The 17,500-nt window shown below is 40.7% G+C and overlaps 1 protein-coding gene across 3 annotated transcripts in view; it reads left to right on the top strand.

Moving 5' to 3' along the window:
• The window catches only part of LOC131552916 (cohesin subunit SA-1), a 57,196-nt gene that overhangs the window by 11,912 nt on the left and 27,784 nt on the right, over nucleotides 1-17,500 (top strand). For all 3 annotated transcript variants that reach the window (XM_058797119.1, XM_058797118.1, XM_058797117.1), the window contains exons 7-13: nucleotides 7,703-7,907; nucleotides 10,742-10,893; nucleotides 11,389-11,586; nucleotides 13,125-13,223; nucleotides 13,557-13,636; nucleotides 14,470-14,577; nucleotides 14,660-14,744. In XM_058797119.1, coding sequence (XP_058653102.1) covers nucleotides 7,703-7,907; nucleotides 10,742-10,893; nucleotides 11,389-11,586; nucleotides 13,125-13,223; nucleotides 13,557-13,636; nucleotides 14,470-14,577; nucleotides 14,660-14,744 — 927 coding nt within the window. The remainder of the gene's footprint in view (nucleotides 1-7,702; nucleotides 7,908-10,741; nucleotides 10,894-11,388; nucleotides 11,587-13,124; nucleotides 13,224-13,556; nucleotides 13,637-14,469; nucleotides 14,578-14,659; nucleotides 14,745-17,500) is intronic.

Raw genomic sequence — 17,500 nt, 5'->3', positions numbered from 1 at the left:
AACTGAAGAGAACTGTACAGATGATGATTCATGTGCTGATCTTGCTGTGACTAATTGTGGAAGTGATATGTATTCGGTTGAGCAAATTAATGCTTTCTTGGATGAGACAAAGGGTAAAAAAGTTGAAATTGACAAGTTTGGATAAATTTGTGTTATTCGTTATGAAAGTAAGACAAGAATGTAGTCTAGAAGTATTGTCTCAGCAGAAAAGATTTCGATTAAAAAATATATATAACAGCAATTCGGCAAGGAGTAAAACCAGTCAGGGCGGAGCGCCGGGCAGAGAAAAGTAAACTAAAATACAGCTGCATCTCAATAAATTAGAATGTCGTGGAAAAGTTCATTTATTTCAGTAATTCAACTCAAATTGTGAAACTTGTGTATTAAATAAATTCAGCGCACACAGACTGAAGTAGTTTAAGTCTTTGGTTCTTTTAATTGTGATGATTTTGGCTCACATTTAACAAAAACCCACCAATTCACTCTCAACAAATTAGAGTATGTTAACATGCCAATCAGCTAATCAACTCAAAACACCTGCAAAGGTTTCCTGATCCTTCAAAATGGTCTCTCAGTTTGGTTCACTAGGCTACACAATCATGGGGAAGACTGCTGATCTGACAGTTGTCCAGAAGACACTCATTGACACCCTTCACAAGGAGGGTAAGCCACAAACATTCATTGCCAAAGAAGCTGGCTGTTCACAGAGTGCTGTATCCAAGCATGTTAACAGAAAGTTGAGTGGAAGGAAAAAGTGTGGAAGAAAAAGATGCACAACCGACCGAGAGAACCGCAGCCTTATGAGGATTGTCAAGCAAAATCCATTCAAGAATTTGGGTGAACTTCACAAGGAATGGACTGAGGCTGGGGTCAAGGCATCAAGAGCCACCACACACTGACGTGTCGAGGAATTTGGCTACAGTTGTCGTGTTCCTCTTGTTAAGCCACTCCTGAACCACAGACAACGTCAGAGGCGTCTTACCTGGGCTAAGGAGAAGAAGAACTGGACTGTTGCCCAGTGGTCCAAAGTCCTCTTTTCAGATGAGAGCAAGTTTTGTATTTCATTTGGAAACCAAGGTCCTAGAGTCTGGAGGAAGGCTGGAGAAGCTCATAGCCCAAGTTGCTTGAAGTCCAGTGTTAAGTTTCCACAGTCTGTGATGATTTGGGGTGCAATGTCATCTGCTGGTGTTGGTCCATTGTGTTTTTTGAAAACCAAAGTCACTGCACTCGTTTACCAAGAAATTTAGGAGCACTTCATGCTTCCTTCTGCTGACCAGCTTTTTAAAGATGCTGATTTAATTTTCCAGCAGGATTTGGCACCTGCCCACACGGCCAAAAGCACCAAAAGTTGGTTAAATGACCATGGTGTTGGTGTGCTTGACTGGCCAGCAAACTCACCAGACCTGAACCCCAGAGAGAATCTATGAGGTATTGTCAAGAGGAAAATGAGAAACAAGAGACCAAAAAATGCAGATGAGCTGAAGGCCACTGTCAAAGAAACCTGGGCTTCCATACCACCTCAGCAGTGCCACAAACTGATCACCTCCATGCCACGCCGAATTGAGGCAGTAATTAAAGCAAAAGGAGCCCCTACCAAGTATTGAGTACATATACAGTAAATGAACATACTTTCCAGAAGGCCAACAATTCACTAAAAATGTTTTTTTTTTTATTGGTCTTATGAAGTATTCTAATTTGTTGAGATGAATTGGTGGGTTTTTGTTAAATGTGAGCCTAAATCATCACAATTAAAAGAACCAAAGACTTAAACTACTTCAGTCTGTGTGCATTGAATTTATTTAATACACGAGTTTCACAATTTGAGTTGAATTACTGAAATAAATGAACTTTTCCACGACATTCTAATTCATTGAGATGCACCTGTAAGTGCACAATGGGTATCAATCTTTTCTTAGTTTGTTTTTTCACACTACTGTTTTTTTCTACTTTCCTATCCAGTCTTATTATGGATATCCTAAGAGTGGGGTCCCTTAATGTAAATGGGATTAGGGATGGAAATAAATGGTTATTGTTAAAAGAGAGTATAGAACTAAAGGAAATGAATGTGATGTTTCTACAGGAAACACACAGTGATGTAAATAATGAGGTAGATCGGGGTTTGTGGTCTGATGGTCAGTTTGTTCTTAGTTATGGGACAAATTTGAGTGCAGGGGTGGCAATATTATTTTCTAAGGAATTAATTGTAAACATATAATCTTTTAATTAATTGGAAAGAGGGCAGCTTCTTTTAATTAAAGCTAAAATAAAAGATATGAGTTTTGTCTTTGTTAATATTTATGCATCAAATGTTGGTAGGGACAGAATTAGACTTTTTTTGATGCTCTTGGTTCTCTTTCACAAGAAGGTTTTTTAATTGTTGGAGGAGACTTTAATTGCACTCTTGATTTTGTTATTGATAGGAATGGAGAAGAACCACATCCTTCATCTGCGAACGGTTTAAAAGCAATAATCGCTCAACTAGGGTTAGTAGATGTGTGGAGAGAAAAAAAAAGTATTGTTAGGATTGATTTTAAAGATTTTATTTACATAATAATCAATGTAATAGGGTGATAGGAGCATATATCACACATTGTATTATCTCTGATCATCAGCTTATTACTGTGAATGTTATTGTTTCAGAAACAAAACCACAATTTTTTTACTGGCGTTTTGATGTTAATTTAACTCAAGATGTTAATTTTTATGAGGATTTTAAATAGAGGTCGACCGATTCATCGGTTTTGCTGATTAATCGGCACCGATAGTTGATTGCCGCAACTATCGGTTATCGGCATTATACAGCACGAGAGCGGCCTCTAGAGGCGGAAATCACTGACAGCACGTGTTGTTTATTTTGACACGTGACACTGCGCGCTGCACAGAGCGGGAAACTCCAGACACGCATTTAAATACAGCCGACAGAAAAGCCTGCCACGGAACAGAGCGCCATTCACATAGTTTTCTATTAAATTACATTATATTTGTCCCAAATCGTTGTGAATGTACATAATGACTTCACCCTAGGCTATAAATTATGTATTGTGCATTTTTCAGCAAACCGTTTGTCTTTCTGTGGCTCTAATAAAGTCTGTATGCTTCATATAGAGAGCTGTAATAGATCGCGATTTCTCTTTCCGCTTGCTCTGTTTTTTTAAACACCGAACTTCAAACTCATTTATGCCACATTGTTCATTCTTGAAGCAAACTTATGTCCGTTTGGGGATTAAATAAATAGTTTTAGAGAGGCGACATCGAGGGATGGTGAGAAGGCAAGAATCAGAGGACCGCAATGAACGAGGTGGGGAATAGGGGAGGAGCAGATTGCAAAGGTAGTAAGGGGTCAGACCATTCAAAGCTTTATAAGTAAGCAGGATCATTTTAAACTTGATGCGACAGGCCACTGGTGCAGATCAGCTAGAATAGGGGTGATGTGGGCTGAACGCTTGGTGCGAGTGAGAATACTGAGTTTTGAATATACTGTAATCTAGCAATAGAGGTAGCTGGCAAGCCAATGAAGAGGGCATTACAGTAATCGAGACGAGATGAGACAAAAGCGTGAATGAGAGTTTCTGCATCTTTGGTACTAATGAAAGGACGGAGCTGAAAAAATGGCAATTTAGAGAGAGAGTTAATATGATACTTCAGCTGTAAACACAGGTATGCGGCGAAAACAAAACCATCGAGTGAAATACCGGAGTGAAGATGGCTGTGAACGATTTTTGCAGATTATGTGAAGTAATCACATCACACACACACAATCACAGTTATCGCCTTGCCGGACTTTGGCCTCCCCAGTTTCTCGCTGACGATCGGTGACAGTTGGTAAATTAAACTTTTCCCAAAACCTGTCGGGAGCAGGGCCACAACATCACCTCCATCAAAATGTGAACCAGACACTCTTCTTGTTCGGGCTTCAGTTGGCAAATGGCGGGAATATTCTCCACAACAGAGCGAATAGCATCCCGTGTCTCCAGGTCCGCTGTCGTTTTAGATTTCCCTCACAAACTACAATCTTAAATTCGGTGCTTGGCGTCTACGTCACGGCTCTCAGCCCGTCCTCTGTTCGCTGTTCGCTGCGGAGCCGGAGATAAACCGGGAGATGGTCTGCTATATCAGACTGAGTACAGAAGCCAACTGAAATTGAGCGGAAGTACGAAGTCTGACGTAGTCAGGCTAGAAGAATGGGCCTGGACAAGCAATTATTTGTTATGTTTCTCAGAGGAATAAATTTGGATGGATTGACTATGTTTTACCAGAGTGTATTGCAAGCTTGGCAGACTTGGGATGGATCTAATCCGTGGGTATATGATGAGCCTCTGTTTTTCAACCCACTTATCTCTGTTGAGTTGTGTTCTGATACGGTGAGGTCAGCCATGTTGAAAGCAGGAGTCTCCAAAATATGCCATCTACACAGGGGACTGAGTTGGATATCTGCGGAGGAATTGGCACAAAAGATGGGCTTCAGGTCTGAACGCTTTAAACTGAGTGTATTGCAGCCACCTACAGGACTAATTCAAAGTGTTCAAAGAAGGTTGGTGACCTTTTTCTGGTCAGGACAACACTGGATTCGTTCGGCTGCTTTGTATCTTCCAGTATAAGAAGGGGGGCAGGGCTTGGTGGATGTTAAGTCCAGGATCATAAAACAAACTCTGCTTGGAACAGCTTCCCCAGATTGCTGCTCACACAGATGCCTCTGTAGTTGTTTGGGTCTGATTTGTCTCCGCTCTTGAATACGGGCGTTATGAGTCCTCGGCTCCAGGTTTCAGGGAAATGACCAACACTCAGAACCAAGTTGAACAGCTTCATTATGGCCAGTCGGAGTTTATGATTTGTATTTTTAAGCATTTCATTTAGGATGCTGTCTGGTCCACTTGCCTGTTTTGTTGGCAGGGCCTGTGTTTTCTCCATCAGCTCTTTTCTGTGATCGGGTCATCTAGTGGATTTCGGTATTCGCTGATTATGTATTCTATATGCTTTAATTTTTCATATATCTGTGCTTGTTCTGTACTCATGTTTATTTTGCCATTTATTTTTATTTTATTTATTTATTTTCAGGTTTATTTAACAGGGACAATACAGCCAAAGGGCTATTTTACATCTGCTGTCCCTGGACAGATCTTATTATGTCACACCTAAAAAATACAAAATAAAAAAATAGTACATACAGGTTAATAACAATAAAATACAACAACAGAGGTTTCACCCAACTAAACACAAAGACAGGGTAGCAGCCAGAATTCATGTCAAATGTAATGTTGACAGCCCTGACAACCTATTACCCACTTCCTTAAGTTTAATTTAAATGAGGCGTAAGTTTTAAAATTCCTAATGTGAATTGGAATGAGGTTCCATTCACGGGCAGCCCTGACTGAAAAAGCCGTTTGACCAAGTGCACTCTTCCTCAACGGAACAACGCAGTCACCTCTTGCTGCACTCCTTGTAGATCTGTAGGCATTTGGTGCTGTGTTTACAAACTGGCGCAATACCGGAGGAGCCAGTCCATGTAAAATTTTGTACACAAGACAGAGATCTGCATACATAATCAAATTTTCGAAATTTAATAGATTATATTTGTTTAAAACATGACAATGATGATAATATATGGATTTCCTATCAAGTACTTTAAGGGTTTTTATATAGGAGAGTAATGGTTTGAGAGAAGTGTTGCTAGCTTGTGACCAGGTTGTCAGACAATAAGTGATGTGAGATAAAATCATTGTGTGCATGAACATCAAAGCGGCCCTTTTTGACATGCAGCTACGGACGTATCTAAAATTTTCCAGGTTGTATTTAATACGATTACAAACCTTCTTAATGTGTAATTTAAAAGTTAGCTTGTTATCTATATATACTCCAAGGTATTTAAAATCTGAGACAACTTGTAGTCTCTCCCCTGCTACGACTACATCCGGTTCTGCACAGCGGCTTTTAGATTTACTAAAAAACATACATACAGTTTTAGATACATTCAGTTGAAGGCAGTTATTATTTAACCATTCTGTAATCTTTTGCATCAAGTTTGATAGCAGATCAGCAGCTTGAGCTGCACTGTTAGCATGTACAAAGATTGGCATTTGGACAAACATTTGGCAAGTCATTTACATACAAAGAAAATAGAAGTGGACCCAAAATAGAGCCCTGTGGGACACCTGCAGATAAGGAACTAACACCTGATCGATGATTCCTAACTCTAACAAACTGAGTCCGATGTGTTAAATAAGATTCTACCCATTTAATAGTGCCTGTGTCAAAGTTAAAAGTATGTAACTTAGATAGAAGAACTCCATGATTAATGGTGTCAAATGCTTTTTTTAAATCTAAAAAAACAGCACCAACAACCCCTCCTCGATCCAACAGCGACTTGACTTTGTCAACGAAATAGCAATTGGCGGTTTCTGTTGAATGATTAATACGAAAGCCAAATTGATATGGATGTAAAGAATAGGAACTAGTATTTAAATGATTTGTCATTTGTTCTAAGACAAGTTTTTCAGCCACCTTGGAAACCACCGGCAGAATACTAATAGGTCTATAATTGCAGATGGACAAGCGATCACCTCCTTTAAATACAGGAAAGACTGCAGCCAACTTCCACACATTTGGGAACAATCCCTGTGCAATTGAAAGGTTAACAATTTTCGTAAGTGGGTAAACTAATGATTCTGAGAGCTCTTTCAACATAACTGTGTTCATTCCAATGACATCTTTCGCTCGAGATGGCCTCAGAGATCTAATCACTCTCACAACATCTGCCTCAGTGATATATTCTATGTTGAATGCTGGCTCTGTCTGTTCGACTTGACATAAAGTTGTTCAAAGTGATTTTTCCAGGTGTTTCCATTTTGTATAGTTATTTCTTCATGGGTCTTTTTATTTAGAAGATTGCAGTTGTCCAGAAACTGTTTGAATGGACAGATTCTTCAGTTGTTTTGAGTTGATTTTGGATGTACTGTTCTTTCTTCTTTCTGAGTGTATTTTTATATTTTTTAAGCTCTTCATAATAATGAAGCCGTAAATCTGAACGGTCTGGTTGTCTGTGTTTTTGATTTGCAAGCTGTCTTAAATTTTTCCTTATTCTTTTACAATCTGAATCAAACCATTTTTCGTTCTCTTGTTTTTGCTCATGAGTTTTCTTAGTGGTTTTAAGATGAGATATTGTTGCCAAATGATTTACGCCATATTCATTATGAGGATAAATGTTCTCTATAAAGTTATCCAGAAGTAAACACACTTGGGGGTGGTCAGTTGCAGTCAGTTTTGGACCCATCTGTGATTTTTTCTAATATTGTACAGCTTACTGGGTTGTGGGTGTATGTTAGTATTTTCTTTCCTTTTTAAATACACAGTTATTTGACTGTGATCTGATAGAGGTGTTAGAGGATTGACCGTGAATGCTCTGAAAGAGAATATATCTAGATTTGTGATCACTCTCTCTCACACACACACACACACACACACACACACACACACACACACACTCACACACACACACACTCTCTCTCTCTCACACACACACACACACACACACACACACACTCTCTCTCTCTCACACACACACACACACACACACTCTCTCTCTCACACACACACACTCTCTCTCTCACACACACCACACTCTCTCTCTCTCACACACACACACACACACACACACACACTCTCTCTCTCTCTCTCACACACACACACACTGTTTCTGTTTCTGCAGGACTCTGTCAGCTATCCGCTGGTGTCGGTGGGCTCTCAGTGGCGGCGCTTCGGTGAAGGCGTGTGTGAGTTTGTGTCTCTGCTGGTTCGTGGCTGTCGTAACAGCCTGCTGTACGATGATTTTCTCTTCTCCTCGTTCATCGCGCTGCTCACGGGTCTGGCCGACTCGCAGGTCCGCGCCTTCAGACACACCAGCACGCTCATCGGTGAGTTACTATACTCTGATATACTCGTATGAGGGACCATCCTGGAATGACTCTTTATACTGGTTTAAACATTATGAATGAATCATATCGAGAACAGCAGTTTCTATATTATTATCTTTAATAGAATAGCCTTGACTACTGTATAGTCCCCAGTACTTCTACAGCGATCCTGCTGTGTGAACAGGTAAGTTTCACACTGCGTTGAGTGCTCACGTGAAAGAACAACAATACCTGCTTGTGGCAGCGAGTTAACCCTTTAGGCGCCAGGGCTTTTTTGTAAAAATGCTGGATTTTGACATCAAGATTTCAAAAGCTTGTGGCTTGAAAGGGCTTAAAGATAGAGATCTACTGTAAATTAGAAAAATGTTAGGCGGGGTGTAAATATACTCATCTAATTTGCATATTATGATGTCATCAGGGGTCGGCCCTCTTGAATTTCATAATATTCAGGAAATAGTAGATATTGAATTGATATTTGAACTTATTTGCATGTTTTGTTTTTGTTTTTTGTCTTTTTATCCTCATTCAAAATGATCAGAAAAGAGGAAACCAACAATAAAACAGCAGAAAGTACTAAATTATTACTATATTACTATACTATATAGTAGTAAAACGCATGTGAACAGTAGCCTACTTTTTGATCAGTTCATCAGTAATATTCAGGAAATAATAGATATTGAATGGATGTTTGAACTTATTTGCATGTTTTTTGTTTTGTCTTTTTATCCTCATTCCAAATGATCAGGAAAAGAGGAAATCAACAGTAAAACAGGAGAAAGTAGTCAATTATTACTATATTACTGTGCCATAGTAAAATACATGTGCCTATTTTTTGATCAGTTGACCAGCTATCTGCCCAATCAGGTATCTATGTGACAGTTTATAGTTCTTGAGAGCATGGTACCTCTCATTGCATGGCACAGCGCACAGACCTGCCCCTCACTGACTGCACCTGTACTGTCTGCCGGCGGCCCATTGAGCGCGCACGATCAGAACCAACGACGCAATCTGGCCGATCATCAGCAACGCGATGCCTCTCCTATGGACACTAAGACCACGTCCACCCCTGCCACCCCCATCCCCATTGGGCAAAGGGTCCAAATGATCACTTGATGGTGCTTCGTGAACACTCGCGCCTTTTACGGCGGCGCCATTGCGCTGCAAAGATGTACCGGGAGATGCGCGATCATTAGACGGCCGATCGTCATTTCCAAAAGGCAAATATTCCCCTTCAGAGTCTGAATAGGCGAATAACATTTGCAACACGTCCTCACTGTACAACTTTTTATTAGAAATTTGGCGATTTTCTCTCACAAATCTCACAATTTACTCAGACGCTATGATCTGAACTGCTTCCGCATCAATGACACGATAGCTCACTTGCTCTGCTATTTCCTCGAACAACTTTGGTCTAGAATCGAAGTACTACATGTCTGCCATCTAGTGGTAGGGAATACAAATCAGATACTACACCATATTAGGAACTACAGTCTATTATGTCCGTTTTTTCCCGACATAAAAATAAAGGGGATTTAATATTGATAATAACATTGATAATAACAATTATTCCTTAAAGATAAGGTTTTAATAGTTTTACTAGTAGTAACCTATTACGTTCTGCCCGATGTCTTCAAGTGAAACCGAACTTTTATTTTGACGGGTTGCCGTGAATACCTTTACATTTCTGTGTATATGATATGAGGATAGTTTTTCTCAAATGAAACGCTCGAATGCTCATGAAGTGACTCTCAGAGCAGTTCTCACAGGGCCGCCCCCCTAAAATAATGGTAGGGGAAACACTGAATAATACTGATAAGATAATAATCATACTATGAATTCTACTGAGAACAATATAAACGCACTAAGGATTAACGAGCTGCTGGATTCATGAATATTAATCATGTTGTCTGCATTCGCTCGAACTGATTTGCTGAAATCAAAACAGGGACGATAATAGGTGAGCGCCGGCCAATGAGATTGTCGTTTGCGCATTAGCTCCGCCCACTACCGGAGAACCCAGCAGTTAAACTGAAGAATTCCAAAGGAACGCCGTTATTTTGACAGGAAAATACAACAAAGAATATCGTTTACATACCGTTCGGGATTGACGCGCTACACTCTCTCTCTCTCTCTCTCTCTGTGTGTGCGGCGAGTCGTGCGTCTAGAGTTCACGGTACGTCAAACACAGGTGCGCTGCATCCATTCAGATGAACTGAAAAATAGCCCAGATCGCTTGACGGAGAGTGAAACTCTGAAGCGCTCAGTCAGTGTTCGGACAGTGACAATATATCTGTGCTAAACTTACTCAGCCTCCAACTCACACACTGGAGAGTAAAATCTGATTATTTATCAGCCAGTGGCTAATATTAGAGATCATTTAGTCGCCCAGGGTGAAGATTTAGTCGCATATGCGAGTGATTTACTGGCTGCTAGCACGTTTGTATTTCTTCTTCGCTGCTCTAAATAGTGATTGCTTGTGGTTTCCGATTTGCAGCGTTAAGCAAAGCTAGCGCATAACTATAGGTCTTGTTTAAGAAAATGGTATCTGATCGGTACACGGGTTCAAGTACTCGCCGATACCGATGTCAGAATTTTTTGTGGTATCGGTGGAATTTCCGATACTAGTATTGGAATCGGAACAACCCTAGTTAAAGGGTTAACCCTAGTACTAAAAAAATCTAATTTAAAGTTTAACATCAAACCAAACTGTGTTGCATAATTTTGATGCACAATCAAGAAGTATTTTATATCCTGCTGCCACAGGATTGTGATCCGTCCTCTGGTGTGTGTGTGTGTGTGTGTGTGTGTGTGTGTGTGTGTGTGTGTGTGTGTAGCCATGCGGTTGATGTCGTCGATCGTGTCTGTCGCTGCGGAGGTGAGCGCTCAAGCGCTGATGACCCGCAGACGCTGTGAGCTGGAGAAGAACAAGCCAGCTGAACACAGAGCCATAGACCGAATAGAAGAACTGGAGGACTCTTACAGAGAGGTTCAACACACACACACACACACACACACACTCTTCTCATCTGATAGTTTCAGTGCTGTCGAATCAATAATGCTTAATATAATATACCTGAATATTAAGAGTCTTTTAAACCCCTCTGGTTAGACACATGGCTTTATGAGGGTGTACTTTATGTATGTTGATAAAGTTGGATAATTTTGCTTTGTAATATTTGTTAATTGTAGTGTCAAACCTAATTACTTTTAGCTGATGTGTCTGACTGCCATCATTAAGCAGTTCATCGTCTGTGAAGAGATGCAGCCACTACTGTCCTGCTACAGCTGCTTCATAGCAAACTCTTGGACTCTTGGACTCTTGGAGTTTGCTATGAAGCAATTTTGTATTGTATAAAGCACTATAGAAATAAATGTGACTTGACTGAAATGTCTGTGTGTGTGTGTGTGTGTGTGCGCGTGTGTGTGTGTGTGTGCGTGTGTGTGTGTGTGTGTGTGTGCGTGCGTGTCTGTGTGTGTGCAGCTGCTGGAGCATCAGGAGGACTTGCGCTCTCTAATGAACGGGATCTTTAAGGGTGTTTTCGTTCATCGGTATCGGGACAGGGTTCCTGAAATCCGGGCCGTCTGCATGGAGGAGATGGGGGTGTGGCTCAGAGAAAACCCCGCCTCTTTCCTCAATGACGAGCACCTCAAATATGTGGGCTGGATGCTACATGACAAGGTGTGATTAGAATGCTAACACACTGATATGTGCTGCTCTGATAATCAGATACAGTCGTATATATCAGGGCTTGAAAACGAAAAAAAAATTCAATCGGTTCACTCCGAGCAGAATCGATATTTTAATGTTTTTGTTCCTGCATTCCTCATGTATTATTATCGTTAGGGTAATAATAATAATAATAATGTACAGTGTTTTCTTTACTCAAAAAAAAAAAAAACAGCACAGAAAATCTGGTATGTTAACCCGCTGCGCTTAATCATAACCAATACAGCATCGTCTTTTCTAGATTTTGGCCAAATGTAGCCTACTAAACAAAAGAAAAAATCTGCTAATGCTTTAACGACATTAACGTATTTTTTCAAGATATTTAAAAATGTTTGCTGCATTGTTAAACGCTCTTATAAAATTGCGTTTTGAGAGGGGAAAAAAACATAGGCTAAGTCGCATTTTATGATTACATTCAGAAATAATGTAGGCTAAAATGCCAGAAAAAGCAACATGTTTACAAACATTATAAACACAGTTAAAGTTCCCTTCTCTCCACAACAAATCCTCTAAAGTTAATGTGATTTAAAGCGTTTAGGCCATATAAATGTAAAGCCAAAAACAAATTAATTTAAGGTGAAACTGATGCATACCTCTCTCATTCGGCACGAATCCAAATGTTTTCATATTCGCGACGTATCTGGATGCTAAAATATTATTATTTATGATATAGGCTTTGTGCTTCACTCGCATCGATCATCACCCTTCGCATGTCAGCACAGTGGTCACGCTGAATACAACGGAGCAGTGCTACTTATTATATGCTTCTTTAACTGTATTTTGATACTGAACAGGCTGCAATACAGCAAAAATATGTTGTCTGTGTGTGCGTCGAGCGCCGGCGCGATCAAGCTTCTGCAAAGTAAAGAAAACTACTTTCTGCTGTCGTTTTCCTTTCCGTGAACTTTGGATCGTGTCACAATAAACCGAAACTCAGCTCTTTTTCTTTTTTCTTTTGTTTTGTTAATCTGTCAATGATTATAAGTGAAATATATTTAGTGCATATAGCCTATACATATTCCTTTTTATGTAAGCCTATAGTTTTATTCTGTTTTCTCCGTTCACAGAAGCGCTGCGGCTGCGTGTGATCTGTTGAATCCATCTTACACTATCCTCAGATAAACTCTAACACTGATTGCCATTGTGACGATGACGAGTTCACAGCTGAGCGCGCGGCATTTCACGCCTTGGACACGTCAGCGACACATTTGCAATATAGGCCGTAGCCTACTACTTGAATTCGTGATTGGTTGACAGCAAATATTAAATGGAACGATTAAATAACGTTATTAACCGGTAAATGGCCATTTCAAATTTTTGATTCTGTTCGGAACTATAAAATTTGATTTCGTTTCTGGTTCTGGTTCTGTTCCTGTCAAAGTTTCCGGTTTTCGTTTTCGTTCCTTGAACCGGTTCAGAGCTCTGATATATATACAAACCATACTGCACTGATATATGATCGGTCACGTGTGTGTGTGTGTGTGTTGCAGCAAGCTGCCGTGCGACTGCAGTGTGTGTCAACTTTGCAGAAGCTGTATGTGGAGAAGGATTTCATCAGCCGGTTAGAGCTCTTCACCAGCCGCTTTAAGGTGAACACACACACAGAGACTGAATCTGTGTGATCAGCGCACATGTGTGAATGCACTGTTCTAGTTACTGCAGTAACATACAGCGAGAGTCGCATCTGGTGTCACACATCTCAGATGAGCTCATGTTTGAAGACGCTGCATCAAGTTAATAGAAGGGAAAAAATGAAATAAATGGCTCTCATACTGACTCCAGGCCAGCAGCTCATCCTCATTTTCAAACTCTCAATGTGAAGTGGTGTATAATTGTATTAATTCATCATTTTTGGGGGATATTCTACCTTTAGATTTCAGCTACTGGCATTTATTGGTTTAAATGCATGTCTCTCTGCTCAGGAACGGATTCTGTGCATGATTCTGGATAAAGACTCAGACGTGGCAGTGGAAACGGTGAAGCTGTTGCTGCTCATTAAACAGTGAGCTTTCTCTTCATCCTCACATGATCTTCATTAATTAGCTGCTGAGATGAGCCAGCTCGTTTAGATGTGTGTTCACATTTAAGGGGGTAATACCACGTTGCTAAAAAGAACATTATTTTGTGTATTTGGTGTAATGCAATGTGTTTATGCTGTTTAAGGTTCAAAAAACTGTACATTATTGTTGCTCCTCTAAGCCCTGCCTTTCTGAAACGCGTCGATTTTTACAAAGCTCATCGTTCTGAGAAGCGAGGCGTGCTCTGATTGGCCAGCTATCCTTGCGTTGTGATTGGCCGAATACCTCAAGCATGAGATGGAAATGTTACGCCCCTCACCGTATTGTGATGCCGTGTCCCGGCGTGACGAGACGAGACAAAAACAATAAAAACCCATTACAAACGAGGCATTTGTTGCATCCAGTGGGAACATAATTACTGATTATAATGACTTATACGGTCTTTTTATGCGTCGCGTTGCATCGCGCCGCGTAAACTTTACCATGTCTGCATTTGTGATCGGAGAAACGACAAACAACAAGCGCTACTCTACACAGCTCAAAACTCACGTTTGAGTCGTGAGTAGCAGAAACGTACTTACAGGCTGTGAGTCAGAAGCACCAGACTGTCCTCGCGACGCTGGAATTGAGCAGCTGGCAGCTACTCCCAGCTTCAGGAAACAGTCCTCTCTAAAATACACTGCACACACTCTAATAAAAAACTTGAAATCGCATCTTATGACCCCTTTAAGACAAAATGATGTCACACTGCTATGAGTGTGAAAACTCCTCGTGTGCATGTGAAAGTGAAGTTGTGTGTGTGTGTGTGTGTGTGCAGGCAGACAGATGAAGGCCTGAGTGAGGAGGAGTGTGCTGCTGTGTATCCGCTGGTGTTTGCCACACACCGAGGTCTCGCCTGCGCAGCCGGACGATTCCTGTACCACACGTATGTTCAGCTTCATCATGACATCGTCATCTCTCCACACAAACCGTCACGAGTGTCACGCGTTGTGTTTGTGTGTGTGTAGGCTGTGCAGTGTGTTAGACGGGCTGTCTGACAAACGCAGTGCTTCTGTCCTCCGTTTGCTGGCGCATTTCTTTATTGAGAGCGAGGTAAACCACTAACATCCCATCATGCACTGCTCACATGCTTCTGTCTTCTCACAGATCACATGATCATTGTGCTGTTGTAGTGAGCATAAATGTTTTGTTTGACTTAAGAATGGATGAAGGGTTTTTGCAATGATTTTTAACTGACTTCACATTTAAATAAATAATTATTTTTATTAGTGGTGTATGAGCACAAAGTTCATACATGCTCTTGTGATGAAGTGTTTTCCGTTTTCAAACAAAACTTTTGCAATGTTAGTGTAAGTATCGTAAGTGTGATTTAACCTTAATAATAAAAGATTTAGCCTTAATAATCCACACTACAACCTGAATTCTGGAAATGTTGGGACGTTTTTAAAATTTGAATAAAATAAAAACTAAAAGAATTTCAAATCACATGAGCCAATATTTTATTCACAATAGAACATAGATAACATAACAAATGTTTAAACTGAGAAATCTTACAATTTTATGCACAAAATGAGCTCATTTCAAATGTGATGCCTGCTACAGGTCTCAGAATAGTTGGGACGGGGCATGTTTAGCATGGTGTAGCATCTCCTCTTCTTTTCAAAACAGTTTGAAGACGTCTGGGCATCGAGGTTATGAGTTTCTGGAGCTTTGGTGTTGGAGTTTGGTCCCATTCTTGCCTGATATAGGTTTCCAGCTGCTGAAGAGTTTGTGGTCATCTTTGACGTATTTTTTGTTTAATGATGCACGAAATGTTCTCTATAGGTGAAAGACCTGGACTACAGGCAGACAATTCAGCACCCAGACTCTTCTACTACGAAGCCATGCTGTTGTAATAGCTGCAGTATGTGGTTTTGCATTGTCCTGCTGAAATACACGTCGTCTGGAGGGGAGCATATGTTGCTCTAAAATCTTTATATACCTTTCAGCAATCATAGTGCCTTCCAAAACATACAAGCTGCCCATACCGTATGCACTTATGCACCCCCATACCATCAGAGATGCTGGCTTTTGAACTGAACGCTGATGACACGCTGGAAGGTCTCCCTCCTCTTTAGCCCGGAGGACACGACGTCCGTGATTTCCAACAAGAATGTCAAATTTGTACTCGTCTGACCATAGAACACACTTTTCCACTTTGAAACAGTCCATTTTAAATGAGCCTTGGCCCACAGGACACGACGCCGCTTCTGGACCATGTTCACATATGGCTTCCTTTCTGCACGATAGAGCTTTAGTTGGCATCTGCAGATGGCACGGCAGATTGTGTTTACCGACAGTGGTTTCTGGAAGTATTCCTGGGCCCATTTAGTAATGTCAATGACAGAGTCATGCCGATGAGTGATGCAGTGTCGTCTGAGGGCCCAACAAAGGTCTTCGGCCTTGTCCCTTACGCACAGAGATTTCTCCAGTTTCTCTGAATCTTTTGATGATGTTATGCACTGTAGATGATGAGATTTGCAAAGCCTTTGCAATTTGATGTTGAGAAACGTTGTTTTTAAAGTATACCACAATCTTTTTATGCACTCTTTCACAGATTGGAGAGCCTCTGCCCATCTTTACTTCTGAGAGACTGCCTCTCTAAGACATCCCTTTTATAGCTAATCATGTTACAGACCTGATGTCAATTAACTTAATTAGTTGCTAGATGTTCACCCAGCTGAATCTTTTCAAAATTTCTTCATTTTTCAGCCCTTTGTTGCCCCCGTGCCAACTTTTTTGAGACCTGTAGCAGGCATCAAATTTGAAATGAGCTCATTTAGTGGATAAAAGTGTCAAATTTCTTCACTTAAACATTTGTTATGTTCTCTCTGTTCTATTGTGGATAAAATATTGGCTCGTGTGATTTGAAAGTCTTTTAGTTTCCATTTTATTCAAATTTATAAACGTCCCAACATTTCTGGAATTCGGATTGTAATTTCAGGTTATTTATATGACAATTAGTGCTGGGCGGTATGACCAAAAATTTATATCACTGTATTTTTCAAAATTATACCAGTTTCATGGTATATGACGGTATTTTTATTTTTTTTTTCATGCATGACCGGGTGTTAACCACATTTTCTACTGATTGAGGGAGGAAAAACTGCAGTAGATTGACTTAGAAAGCCCTATTTTACTGTCGTGATGAGCGAATATTGTAGAAAAATTCCACACTAAATAGTGACTAAACACGACTCGTTAATACATGTTAACCAGGAGTTACTCATTTATAATCGTGACATCGTCTGATAAAATCAACATGCATCTAACCTTACACTAAAGAGCGGCTATGCGGTGGTTTTGGCACTTTTTTGTCGTATTAACAGACGAACTATGCTCATATTTATAATCCCAAACAGTCAGTTAGCGGCAAGTGCTTGTCTCGCTGTTTTGTGCTCATCTACTGACGAGTCTGCTGCGGTACGACTGCTGAATGCGCTGCTTCTCAGCCGCTCGCTGCACAGAACAGACGCCGAGAGACGCGACGCTGCGCCGGGAGTCAGATCTCACGCTCGCGGGGCAGCACTGGACACATCTTCCAACTGAACCATGGCTAAGGTTTATCCAGAAATGTCGCTAGTTGTGTCAGTTTGTACATTCTATGGAAAAAAAGCCGCTAAAAGGGTCTGCAAGTTGCTAAATATAGTGCTGTAGTCGCGCTCGTGTGTGTGAGACGCAGAAGCTGATGGCAGCGGGCGCTGGATATCGTGGACGAGTTCTTCTGTGTCGTCACGTTCTACAGCTTCAGAACACGCTTAGTAACACATACAGCTGTGTCCTCGCCAGAGACCCCTCTCAAACAGTGT

The sequence above is a fragment of the Onychostoma macrolepis genome, chromosome 14, assembly GCF_012432095.1.
Source record: "Onychostoma macrolepis isolate SWU-2019 chromosome 14, ASM1243209v1, whole genome shotgun sequence".
Classification (NCBI taxonomy): Eukaryota; Metazoa; Chordata; class Actinopteri; order Cypriniformes; family Cyprinidae; genus Onychostoma; species Onychostoma macrolepis.
Note: the sequence above shows the minus strand (reverse complement) of the source record. Positions and strands in the feature narration are given on the sequence as shown.